Below are 14,112 nucleotides of genomic sequence, written 5' to 3'. Positions count from 1 at the left end.
ATTTAGTGTTACCGTACGATACCGTGTAGAAACCGATCAGGTTTAATGAAACCGACATACTCCTTCCAAGTTAGCCCGCTTCCATCGTAGACTGTATCATCACTTACCTTCAGGTGAGATCGCAGTCAAAGGCTAGCTTCCGGATTTAAAATGGCCGCCAAACAGAAGAGTCAAAGTCACAAGTGTAAATTAAAAATTTATAACACCCCCGACGATCCAAAGTATTTGAGTTTTCCAAAACATCATTTTGAAATAAATAATTATGTATTTAGGCAACGTCCATCTTGACAGCTTGACATTTGTCTATTGACATAATATTATGAACCTAACGGTTATCTAACCTTCTTTTCTACAAAAAAACTAGAAAAGAGTTGATAACTCTTAAACGGCTGAACCAATTTTTTTAGATTATAGCTAAGAACACTCTCGATCAAGCCACCTTTCAAACAAAAAAAACTAAATTAAAATCGGTTCATTCGTTTAGGCGCTACGATGCCACAGACAGATACACAGATACACAGACACACAGATACACACGTCAAACTAACACCCCTCTTTTTGGGTCGGGGGTTAAAAACAACCGAAATCGACGTAGATATAGCAGCCGGCGGGACGACAACCCGCACACCGGGTTCGCGCGGGAGCTGTGAGAGATGCGGGCCGTCCCCACCGTGATTGCCATTTCGACCTGTGGCGTACTATACATCATACTCGCTATACTTTGACTACTGTTTGGCGAATGTAGTAGGAATTTTTTGCTTACAAAATGAATTTCGTCTACCAGGTAGGCAATGTGTCAGCCCTTGTTCGGGAAACGGCCAACACACTCAACGAATCCCGTACGACGGCTTTGAACAAAGTGGAGAAAGCCGCGACCGCGCTGAGGGCCGCGGCCGACAAGCTGGCGCACGCGGCCCTGGCGCGCGACAGCCTGCTGCAGGAGCTGAAGGGGCCGCTGCAGGCCTTGCTGCAACTCAACGATGTAAGTCTACTGTGTGACGCTATAACAGCAAATACAGTCAAACCCGGATAAGCGAGAGTTCAAGGGAGCACAATCTCATTCTCGCTCATAGAGGTTTCTCACTAACCCGAGTTTCTCACTAATGCAGGTACATGGGTAGCGTTTCTCTCTTATAGGGGTACGCATATATATAATAGGTGGTATAATAGGTGGATTCTGGTAAATTAAACTCCCTCTGAATTTTCAAAACGCATTCACTATTTTAAGTTTATCACTTAATGACAGTACTTTAATTTTCCGTTTTGACTGATTCAGAACAGAACTTTCCTTCGCAATCTATACTAATAAATAAAATTGGAGTGTCTGTCTGTAATTTCGAAATAACTACCTCATATTAAGCTCATATGGTTATTTGAACGATACCATAACTGAATCACACGTTTTTAAAATTTTTGTCTGTCTGTCTGTCTGTCTGTCTGTTTGAAAAGGCTAATATTTGGAACGGCTGAACCGATTTTGACGGGACTTTCACAGGCAAGTAGAGGATTGACCAGGGCGTAACATAGGCTACTTTTCTAACCGCCTTTCAAAAAGCGAGTTGTGTTTTTCTACCTATGTACACCAAAATCTCCGAGATTTCTGAACCGGTTTGCGTCATTTCTTTTTTAATCGATAGAGGAACTTTGCGACATTGTTTCATAAAAAATTTGGAGTCCAACTCCTCAATCCTGATGCTGCAGGGGATCTGACCAATCCACGCGGGCGAAGCTGCGGGCATCAGCTAGTTAATAACTATAACTAAGCAAGTATAACTAAGCAAGTCCGACAAACAAGACGGTACACAGGCACACGTGGTCATTCGAAAAGAAGGCAATAAAATAACAACATTACTTATTTAGTTCCACGAAATAGATTAGGTACAATATTAACGAGAAAACAATACAAAAACAATGGTAGGAAGTTCCACGAAAGTTATGAATGAGTCATAAAATAGCAGATGTTAAATTTGTAAATAAAGCTCGACTGTCGCTTATAGAGGTACCTATAGATAAGTAGCAGTCTCACTTACAGAGGTCTATGAGGGAAAAACGACTCTCTCTTACACAGGTTTCTGTTTCTCGCTAATGGAGGTTTTGGAGCTTAAAATGACGGGTCCTGGCTATAACTCTCACTTATAGAGTTTTCTCACTTATCCAGTTCTCACTTATCCAGGTTTGACTGTAATAACAATTTCATTTGTTTTAATCCTAATCCTAATCCTATTAATATTATAAATGTGAAAGTGTGGATGTTTGGTGTTTGTTACTCAATCACGCAAAAACGGCCGAACGAATTCGGCCTTCGGTTTCGGAAACGGGATTTGGATGAATTTTGGAATGGAGATAGATTATACCCTGGATTAACACATATACTACTTTTTATCCCGGAATATCAAAGAGTTCCCGTGGGATTTTAAAAAACGTAAATCCACGCGGACATCAGCTAGTAATGAAATAATTTCTAAATTGAGACATTGTATTAGCTCCATCTACATGCTTTACTTTGAACTACTTCGCTGCTACTAATTCTACGAACTAGTACACCTTCAATTTGTGTGAGCTAGTCCGACTCGCACAATTGACCGATTTTTTTAAATATAATATGTATCTTTTATTTTCTCACTATATTATAGTGAGGTGAAAAAAGTGATTTAAACTTGTGCCTTAGAATCTCTTACTACGCTCAGTATTCTAACTTACAATCACTCACCAATTATCGTACTCGAAACAAAAACGAACTTTGCTGTCTTATTGCACAAATAACATCTATTTATTTTTATATTTTCGTATTTTATTGATTTATTGATATAAGACGTTCAAGAGTGTTGATGAAGATGTCAATAATTTTTTTTTCTCTCTCGTCTGGCTTTACAAAGATTAGCCAATGTCAAGTTTGTAGTTATTTGTATCAAGTTAGTTAAACTATACAAGTATGGACGCCGTCTGTGCCGGCGCTCGCCGACACACGCACGGCACCCCCTTAGAGCGCTTTCCAGTCAGTTTTAACAAAAAAAAAAAAAAAAAAGGCTGAGCACGCCCACCAGCTAACACCACACAGACGAAGTTTTGATTGAGTTAAAAATAAAACAGCGGTTAAGTGTGAATCGGACTCGCACACAAAATTCAAAATTCAAAATATTTTATTCAATTAGACTTTTACAAGTTCTTTTGAATCGTCAAAAGCATCTACCACTGGTTCGGAATGCCTTTCCTACCGAGAAGAACCAGCAAGAAACTCGGCAGTTGGTCTTTTCAAAGATTTGATATACAATATTATGCCATGTATAAAAGCAATTGAAGTCCTGCGCGTTGCTGGAGCGAATTTCAGGTCAAATCCACGCTTTTTTATCATTTACATAATCTTCGATAGTATAATATGCTTTTCTCAGGAGCATATTTTTAATAGATTTTTGAACCTGTGTAAAGGCAAGTCCAAAATTGGCTGAGGAATTTTGTTATAAAAGATTATAACCATTCCCACAAATGACTTTTGGACCTTCCTGAGGCGGAGCGTAGGAGTCGCAAGCCTGTTACGGTGTCTAGTCAGCCTGTTGTGTAGATCGCCAACTCTCTTGTAACTAAGAATACAAAAATTATGTTGTTGGAAATATATTGAGAGGCTACGGTAAGGATACCTATTTCCTTAAATTTTTCTCGAAGTGAATCGCGTGGTTTTAAGTTATAAATTGCGCGTATTGCCCTTTTTTAACCCCCGACCCAAAAAGAGGGGTGTTATAAGTTTGACGTGTGTATCTGTGTATCTGTGTGTCTGTGTATCTGTGTATCTGTCTGTGGCATCGTAGCGCCTAAACGAATGAACCGATTTTAATTTAGTTTTTTTTGTTTGAAAGGTGGCTTGATCGAGAGTGTTCTTAGCTATAATCTAAACAAGTGTAAATTAAAAATTTTCAACACCCCCGACAAATCATTTTCAAATAAATAATTATGTATATCTAGGCAACGTGCATCTTGACAGCTTGACATTTGTCAATTGACACTTGAATATTATGAACCTAAGGGTTATCTAACCTTTTTTTCTACCAGAAAACTAGAAAAGAGCTGATAACTTTTAAACGACTGAACCGATTTTCTTGGATTATAGCTAAGAACACTCTCGATCAAGCTACCTTTCAAACAAAAAAAAGTAAATTAAAATCAGTTCATTCGTTTAGGCGCTACGATGCCACAGACAGATACACAGATACACAGATACACAGATACACAGATACACAGATACACAGACACACAGATACACAGATACACACGTCAAACTTATAACACCCCTCTTTTTGGGTCGGGGGTTAAAAAAATGGTTCAGCCGTTTAAGAAGCTTTTCTAGTTTTCTTGTAGAAAAGAAGGTTAGATAACCGTTAGGTTCATAATATTATGTCAATAGACAAATGTCAAGCTGTCAAGATGGACGTTGCCTAAATACAAAATTATTTATTTGAAAATGATGTTTTGGAAAACTCAAATACTTTGGATCGTCGGGGGTGTTATAAATTTTTAATTTACACTTGTTCTATTATTGTAATACAAAAATTCTCCCAATATCTGCCGCTCTACCCCATATTAAGATTCCATAAGACACAATACTATAAAATAAGCAAATAAGCAAAGGTTTTCGTACCATCGTACAGGAAGTAACACTTTTTATTTTTTTATACGATGGATGAACAGACGGACGGACAACGGAGTCTTAGTAATAGGGTCCCGTTGGCACCCTTCGGTTACGGAAACCCTAAAGGTAGAAATTTTGATTCAAATCTAATAATTATAAATATAAACATTTCAGGGTGACAATCCAGCGCAAGATTTTTCGACCCTGTGGCGCAGCGTGTCGGAGAAGATCAACTGCATCTCTGCGGAGCCCGACGCGGAGGCGCGCGTGCGCGGCGCGGCGCGAGCGGCCGCGCAGTTGGACGCCGAGTTACCGCTGCTGCTGCAACTGCTGCTTGAGTGAGTGATACTATTTCATTCTAACCATCTGCGTATAAGTCCGCCTTGACTCGTGGTGGGTGGGTTGTGATTTATATGTACACTTGTTAGTATAGTGTTTTTGTATCACATTGCAGTTTGCCGGGCGGCGCGACCGACAACAACCGGAAACTGATGCGACAAGCCGCGCTCTCGTCCCGTCCTTCCGCCAGACACGGTGAGCTTTGTAGGATTGTGTACCTGATGGGTGCCTACTGCCTATTGCTAAGCTGCCGCTGTCCGTCCGTCTGTCTGTCTGTCAATCAGCGGGCTGTATCTCATAAACCGTAATAGGAACTGTAGTTGAAGTTTTTACAGAATGTGTATTTTCTATTTCCGCTAATAATAATGTAGATATTACTCGGGTTTCAACTTTTTGTTTCATTAAAATGAATCAAATTATTTTTTTGAAAAACAATTAGTTTGGTAAAATAAGTTTGTACGTATTTTAATTTAGTTCTGCTACCTGACGTAGACAAGTTCATGTAGTGTTCAATGTCATGAATTCAGTTTGGATTCTTATCAAGGCTTTTTTTACCTATTTTTAACCCCCGACCCAAAAAGAGGGGTGTTATAAGTTTGACGTTTGTATCTGTGTGTCTGTGTATCTGTGTATCTGTCTGTGGCATCGTAGCGCCTAACGAATGAACCGATTTTAATTTACTTTTTTTTGTTTGAAAGGTGGCTTGATCGAGAGTGTTCTTAGCTATAATCCAAAAAAATTGGTTCAGCCGTTTAAAAGTTATCAGCTCTTTTCTAGTTTTCTTGTAGAAAAGAAGGTTAGATAACCGTTAGGTTCATAATATTATGTCAATTGACAAATGTCAAGCTGTAAAGATGGACGTTGCCTAGATTGCCTTAATTATTTATTTGAAAATGATGTTTTGGAAAACTCAGATACTTTGGATCGTAGGCGCGGAATAGTCCAAGAAAATCGGTTCAGCCGTTTGAAAGTTATCAGCTTTTTTAACCCCCGACCCAAAAAGAGGGGTGTTATAAGTTTGACGTGTGTATCTGTGTATCTGTGTGTCTGTGTATCTGTGTATCTATGTATCTGTCTGTGGCATCGTAGCGCCTAAACGAATGAACCGATTTTAATTTAGTTTTTTTTTTGTTTGAAAGGTGGCTTGATCGAGAGTGTTCTTAGCTATAATCTAAAAAAATTGGTTCAGCCGTTTAAGAGTTATCAGCTCTTTTCTAGTTTTCTTGTAGAAAAGAAGGTTAGATAACCGTTAGGTTCATAATAATATTATGTCAATAGACAAATATCAAGCTGTCAAGATGGACGTTGCCTAAATACATAATTATTTATTTGAAAATGATGTTTTGGAAAACTCAAATACTTTGGATCGTCGGGGGTGTTATAAATTTTTAATTTACACTTGTTCTAGTTACTGTAACCTTCACTTGTCGGGGGTGTTATAAATTTTTAATTTACACTTGTTGTGATTCTTTTACGTAGGTGGCGCTGAAAGAAGTAAGACATCGAGGAGTAAATTGAACTCTGAACACTTTTTTATTTTTTTACTAGCCGATGCACGCGACTTCGTCCACGTTCGGCGGGTACTTTCCCGTGCAATTTCCAAAAAAATCTTTCATACAATTACAAACCTTGTCCTGACAATTATAAACACAACAAAAAAAGCATCAACCAAATTGGTGCACACGACTCGTTCGGAATTTATGCTCGTAGGTAGAGTCCGACAAGGCTCTTTTGGCGCGTGGCCAAAATCGAAACTAAAGCCGATATCTTGAGAAACTGCGCTTGTTGATAGTTCGCTTTGTCGGCATAAAGCTACAACTACGCTCTCACTCAAGTGCCAAGAGAGCCTTGTCGGACTGTTCATACATGTCGGCGTTTCATTTTTATTTATTTATATATGCGTTCGGAAAGCTAAGTGTAAATACACATGACTTTAATTGAAGAAAATTACTTTAATTTTGATCTTATTTCAGTTGATTTTACGATAATTTATATTAATGCAGTATATTCAAATATGGTAGACATAAAATGTTACAGTATAGTAAGTTTCTGAACGTTTCATGAGCCAATGAAACGAGGAATACCAGTCTATACTCTGTAGCGTTCTAAATTCAAAATACTTTACTGGAGATAACGAAAAACAAAGAAATATGCACATAAAAGACATTCAGATGAATCTTTGAAGATTAAAGAAAAAAAAATTGTATTAAAAGAAACGACTGAACAGGCTTTACCTTCATAATTCATAACAACATAAGAATAATTCATCTACGACTTACCAGGCTGCATGGTTTCCGCATTTGCCTTTCCTGAAGGGGATAAAAATTAAAAGTAACTCAAAATACTTTTTTCACTGAATGACTTTTGCTCTCTTTTTCATAATCATAATCATAATCATAATCATATTCTTTATTTGCTGAATACAGGTAAAAAAAGTTGTACAAAGAGCATACAATGAGTCCAATGTATTCACCATTTCTGGCATGCAAATATAGTAATTAATATAATAATTAATTAGTCAAATAGTACAATGTCAAAAATTAAAATATGTTAAAAATTAATATTATGTCACAATAAAATTATTATTATACCTATATTATTTTACAGTGCCAACATGTCATTTATTGAATAAAAACATTTATTTATCAACCACGAAAAAAGATCTTTTTTGAAACGTGCTAAAGAAGTTAACTGACGTAAGCCTGGGGGTAGTTTATTATATATTTTTATGCACATGGCATGACTACACTTTCGGTATGCTGCATTATTTTAGCAGCAACTTTTTCAATTTATGTATATTATAGCAACTTTTTCGGAAATAAATTAATATAACATGGGAAGAGGTATGAATCCATCCATGAGATATGAATATATTTTGCCATAGCTGTAACGCGTGTGTGTTGCAGTGGGCGAGCAGCGCAGCGCCACGGGTGCGGGGGTGTGGAAGCGCGTGCGGCTCAAGCTGGAGGGCCGCGACCCCCCCGCGCGCAGGCCGCAGCCGCAAGACCAGGTACAGCTAACTACATACACATCTATGAATAGCAACAACTGCTGCAAAATTGGACTCATAACGCATAACAACACAAAGGAATAAAATATTAAACACACACTCTTTCAAAGTCAATTTCTTAGGTTCTTCAAGGTAAGGCCATGATTACACCTGTAAGTTTTACTTACATAAGTAGATCAATTGACAGCTAAACTTAATGTACTTTTGTGAGTTTGTATTAGTATATTTGTTGTAAGTTAATCATGTAACTGTAAGCTACTTACGTGAGTTAAACTTGTACAGCCGTGCAAGTGTTTCCGCTGCCTAAGATCTAACGTTTCCAATTTCAAAATCTGTTCGGTGTTAGCGCCATCGATCAACCAATTACAAAGTTTTGCTAAAAAGTTTTTGCAGCGAAGCTGTTTCTCTCGTAGGGGAAAATGTGTAGTAAATTTCTATTTGATACTCGACTAATTGTAGAATTATATATTATTATATAATTATATACTATATATTCGGCTTTCAAATAGTTCCTATCAAAAATTTGAAATAACTCGTATATTATAGTATCAATTTTGAAAAAAAGAAATAATTTGTATTATTATCAAGACTTTTAATTGACCTTGCCTATTAAATACAAAAAGCACGCGAAAAATGGGAAAATATGGATATTTTGTTTGACGTATTTGGCTAATACATTTTCAGGTGGACTACATAATAATGGAAGCGACTAGTGCAGAGAACCTGTGCCTGATGTACGAAGGTTGGATGGCTTGGGTCTGAGCGCGGCCCTGCGGCCCTTCCGGCCCTCCGGCCCTCCGCCCGCGGCCCGCGTCCCCCGCAGCGGGGCCGCCCGCGCCCCTCGGCCCGCGCGCCCCCCGCGGCCCGGCCCGGCCCGGCCCGCCCCGACTCTCCGGCTCGGGGCGGAATATCCGACGATGACGGCAGAAAGTTTTCAAAGTAATCAATATACACTCGACTTTACGCCCTTCTTTTGTCTCTCGGCCGCCGTCCCACACGACCCTACGTTACACGAACGTGGCTCGTAGACGAGCTGTCCAAATTGCTGACATTGTAGCAATATTGGGTTGCGCGAGCGCATCTAGAAACGTAGACGTGAGATACCTCGGCATAGATTCCACTTTGGACCGGGAACACCTGTGAATGGATGAGAGATATTATTTATCTCGTTTTTTCGGGGTATAATTTCGGCCGTGCAAACAAAATTACATTTAATTCCCTTTCTAATTTTCATTGTTTAATAAATATTCTTATAAAATCTACCTGTCATTATTATTATCAAAATATCTGCATCTATCTGTAACCCCTATTTCACAGTTTCTAGACACTGTTCTTATCTTATCGTAACAATGCAAATTAATCTACTTTAAATTCGAAATTTTGAGTTGAAGTATTTATTGTATTGACAAACTTTCATAACGTATAGAGTATCAAATCAAACGGAACTTTGTATCAAAAACTAGACAGAAGATTACCCCAGACGGCTGGCCGAAGTATTTAATGTTAGATTTGTTGTTTTTATAAGTACTGCTTACGAAATATTACTGTATGTAGCATCCGACATCTACTTAACAACTTGTAGATCGTACACGTTGATATTGTGGACACCATATTGTTTAGTATAAAAAAAATTAAAAAAAAAAGTAAAACAAAAATGCTTCTTCACTAAAAATCCACAATTTTTGACAAAAATCTTCAAAATATTCGACTCCATTGAATCACTTTGATCATCAAAATATATCATTTCCATTATAATAATATATGACATGTCGATGTTAAAGTAAATTTAATGTAACAATTAACTACCTATTCAGTATGTATGTTCGCGTATTTTAATGTTATTGTATTTAGGCGAGAGCTTATTTTCTGTATTTTCATTGGATATTCATAGTTATAATCATTCTTGTTTATCGAATTAATTCAACCTGCCGAACCATTGGTAAATTTATTACCACCTGACGGACTTTGGTGTTCAAAATCACTTGACAGTTTCAATTCTAATAGAATTTGCATTACATTTCATTATTTTACTATTATTGAGGGTTCCCTAGTTAAACTAGAAACCCTTGTAGTTTGGCCAAGTACCTGTCTGTGTGTGACAGCCATTTTATTTTTTTTTAAATAAATTATAAGAGATTTAAAGTTGAAATTCAGCACAATTATAAAAATCTATTACCACTGTACAGAAACATATTTAAATTTTCGAAAAAAAAAGTCATCATTCTTCCTAAACGTAAAAAACGAGAACTGAAAAAAAATTGGAGTGATGCTGTGTTGAATTAATATTTTAAAATCATTGGGTATGAGGTTTGTCAGACTAGCGTTTTCAATATTATACTTGATACAGTCAAGAGAACCTTACAATATTTATCGAATTTATAGAATAGACGAGAAATTTCATTTTATTTTCCGCATCAAATGAATTTACCACTGGTTCAAAATGTCTTTCTTACTAAGAACAACTATCGAGAAATTCAGAAACTATAATATATAATTAAAGATCGTCTAACAAAAGCTGAAAACGAAAAATGGTGGCAAATTTAAAAAATTAGATGGTGTATTCTTGGATTAATGAGGAATAAAAGTTTTTAATACTTTATTATATCTAGTATCATAACTCAAAATTTAAAAAAACCCCTGACACAAAAACCTCTATTAGAAAACTAGAAAAGAGCTAATAACTTTCAAACGGCTGAACCGATTTTCTTCGATTAAGCAAAAAACACTCTCAATCAAGCCACCTTTCCAAAAAATAAAATAAAAATTAAAATCGATCCATTAGTTTAGGCGCTACGATGCCACAGACAGGTACACTGATACACACGTCAATCTTATTACACCCCTCTTTTTGGGTCGGGGGTTAAACACCAGGTATCACTATGAAATATTATAACAATTTACATTTGCTGTGTATGAATGGATTGTTGCCAGTGTGTAAAAATGAATAGTAATAATAATCACTCTCAGCTTTCAATTGATCACTCTACCCATTTTTGAAATGTTAGAATATTAATACATTTACTAGTTAATTTAATTAATATTTTATAATGATTAAATAATTATATAGCAACAAAACATTTACTTACATGTTTTCAGAATCAGTCACAATATTTTCTTATTCTAAATTGACTCTAGTCACAAAAAAAAATACGAATTATATTTTTATCAGCCCAGTAAAATCCTCCAGTATTGTTATTTTTAACCCCCGACCCAAAAAGAGGGGTGTTATAAGTTTGACGTGTGTATCTGTGTATCTGTGTGTCTGTGTATCTGTGTATCTGTGTATCTGTGTGTCTGTGTATCTGTGTATCTGTGTATCTGTCTGTGGCATCGTAGCGCCTAAACGAATGAACCGATTTTAATTTAGTTTTTTTTGTTTGAAAGGTGGCTTGATCGAGAGTGTTCTTAGCTATAATCCAAAAAAATTGGTTCAGCCGTTTAAGAGTTATCAGCTCTTTTCTAGTTTTCTTGTAGAAAAGAAGGTTACATAACCGTTAGGTTCATAATATTATGTCAATTGACAAATGTCAAGCTGTCAAGATGGACGTTGCCTTGATACATAATTATTTATTTGAAAATGATGTTTTGGAAAACTCTGATACTTTGGATCGTAGGCGCGGAATAGTCCAAGAAAATCGGTTCAGCCGTTTGAAAGTTATCAGGTATTTTCGGTCTTTTCTAGTTACTGTAACTTCACTTGTCGGGGGTGTTATAAATTTTTAATTTACACTTGTAATTACATTTATTATTACATTACATTGATGCCTAATATGATTAATTACACAATTAATATTTTTGTATGTAGACTTTATTTGTGTTTTAACTTATGTTAAAACTTTTCTTAAAATTATCAGTTGAGACAGCAAAAATGATTCTAATGATATACTGAAAATAAGCTCTTAATTATTATAAATATGTATGCATTCAATATGATGTGTGTTTGTTAGTGTGAATGTTCAATACAAATGTAATCCTTCCTGTATTCATTACTAGAGTGATGTGTGTGTTGCAGGGAATGTATTTGTGTCGTTGATCTAAACCGGTAACTACAGAACAGAATGGCTGTTTCTACAGTGCCACCAATTTATCTGTTTGAGTGCGCAAAATTGGAACTAGAGCTATTCCAATATATTAAGCTACACCGATACTTCGCTATGTTGAAATTATTTGAATTCCATTTTTATTTGTGAATTTCTTCAAAATAGCAATACAAAATTCTCCACTAACGACGCTGTCTCCTGCGGGGTGAATCGCTAACTCAGTGTCTAACACTGAATGATAGCCACCGTGCTCATTTTTTAATCCATTGAAGGTTTTCTACGAAAAAATATTTTCATATCAATCAGTGAACCAGCAATGTAAAACCAACCAACCTCGGTGGCTGTCGTTCTGTGTTACACACTGAGTTAGCGAATCACCTAACTGAACAGATAAGTTGGTGGGGACAGTAACAAAAATCGTGTTCTATTAAGCTGTCAAAATTAGTATAATACCTACTTAACATCAAGTTGTAACAAGTGTAAATTAAAAATTTATAACACCCCCGACGATCCAAAGTATTTGAGTTTTCCAAAACATCATTTTCAAATAAATAATTATGTAATTATTAGGCAACGTCCATCTTGACAGCTTGACATTTGTCTATTGACATAATATTATGAACCTAACGGTTATCTAACCTTCTTTTCTACAAGAAAACTAGAAAAGAGCTGATAACTCTTAAACGGCTGAACCAATTTTTTTAGATTATAGCTAAGAACACTCTCGATCAAGCCACCTTTCAAACAAAAATAACTAAATTAAAATCGGTTCATTCGTTTAGGCGCTACGATGCCACAGACAGATACACAGATACACAGATACACACGTCAAACTTATAACACCCCTCTTTTTGGGTCGGGGGTTAAAAAATATTTGTTCAGAATAACCCCCATCTAGTGCATAGTACCTACTACGTATGGTCATTGATTTGTATCGAGTTATCGTGTTACATATTACTGTATAATTCATGTAAACAACACCAAGCAATTTTTGTGCAAACTCCCTATACAAGCAGGACTCAAAATCATCTTCAAAAAGTAGTGCTCACTCACTTTTGTTCACACACTATAAAGATCTTTCCAGGGTCCGTTCCTTAAAAGCATTATAGATGACGCTGTTCATGCCTTTCCAAGGAAATGGGGTTTTATATTGAATCTATTGTAGTATTAAAAACTAGACGAGGTTGTAAAATAGAACAGAACTGAACAGTGCCATCTATGGGACTGGAACTGACCCTGGAAAGTTTTTTATTGTAAGTGCACCTTGCCCTAAATTTCAAACATCTAAATGTCAGTAAACTTGTGTCTGTAACTAGTGTTAGTGTAAGTAGTATAGTAACTAGTGTTATTATACTATTTTCCAACGCTATTCGGACGTTTTAAGAGTTCCGTAATAAGACAAGGAACCCTTATAGTTTTGTGCTGTCCATCTGTTTGTATGGAAAAACTATAACCGTTTACGAAATAATGACCGTCAAAGTTTTTAGCAACTAGCATGGTTACGGAACCTGGTTACCATACCATGGTTACCTTACTAGTCACTAGTGACTAGTTAGTCGAGAGACTAGTTTTTTAGTGAACTTTTCTTAGCGATTAGTAGTCTTGCTTTTATAGGAAGTCAGTATAACTCAGAGATCTAAAAAAATCGGGAAATATTTCGCAAATAGACCACGTTTTTAAAAGTCGCTTCAAAATCCGAGTACTCTGCCTTTTAAGTTACTGCAACCACCTGCTTCTATTTCTCACCACATTTGTTAAAATCTCCGTCTATTTTATATGTGCATAATGTGCAGACTGAAAAAGATGCAGTGCAAGCCGCAGTCAGGGATTTTCAAAAGTCGTAATTTAGTTGCTGTACAATGCGTACCTCGTGTTCAGAGTGGACTAGGTACTTGTCTTGTGCGCTTTAATTCTTTATATCTGGGGTATTGAATAAAAAACATGTAAATTAGTATAATATAACCATTTTATTGGCACTTTTGGGCATTTTACAATTATTACTTTGTACGATTACCGGCAACGATGCATGCACTAGATTGATCACACCGATCAAAAATCGTGGTCTATGAAGCTGTCAAAACTAGTATGACACTTGACATCCA

General features: G+C 36.4%; 1 protein-coding gene across 1 annotated transcript in view; it reads left to right on the top strand.

Moving 5' to 3' along the window:
* Nucleotides 1-10,657, top strand: part of LOC123868472 (serine/threonine-protein kinase SMG1) — a 220,974-nt gene extending 210,317 nt beyond the window's left edge. Inside the window, exons 11-15 of the mRNA XM_045911013.1 lie at nt 785-982; nt 4,796-4,959; nt 5,076-5,155; nt 7,867-7,970; nt 8,655-10,657. Of these exons, the coding sequence (XP_045766969.1) occupies nt 785-982; nt 4,796-4,959; nt 5,076-5,155; nt 7,867-7,970; nt 8,655-8,732 (624 nt within the window). The 3' untranslated portion in view covers nt 8,733-10,657. The remainder of the gene's footprint in view (nt 1-784; nt 983-4,795; nt 4,960-5,075; nt 5,156-7,866; nt 7,971-8,654) is intronic.
* Nucleotides 10,658-14,112: the final 3,455 nt, after the last annotated feature.

The sequence above is a fragment of the Maniola jurtina genome, chromosome 9, assembly GCF_905333055.1.
Source record: "Maniola jurtina chromosome 9, ilManJurt1.1, whole genome shotgun sequence".
NCBI lineage: Eukaryota > Metazoa > Arthropoda > Insecta > Lepidoptera > Nymphalidae > Maniola > Maniola jurtina.
Note: the sequence above shows the minus strand (reverse complement) of the source record. Positions and strands in the feature narration are given on the sequence as shown.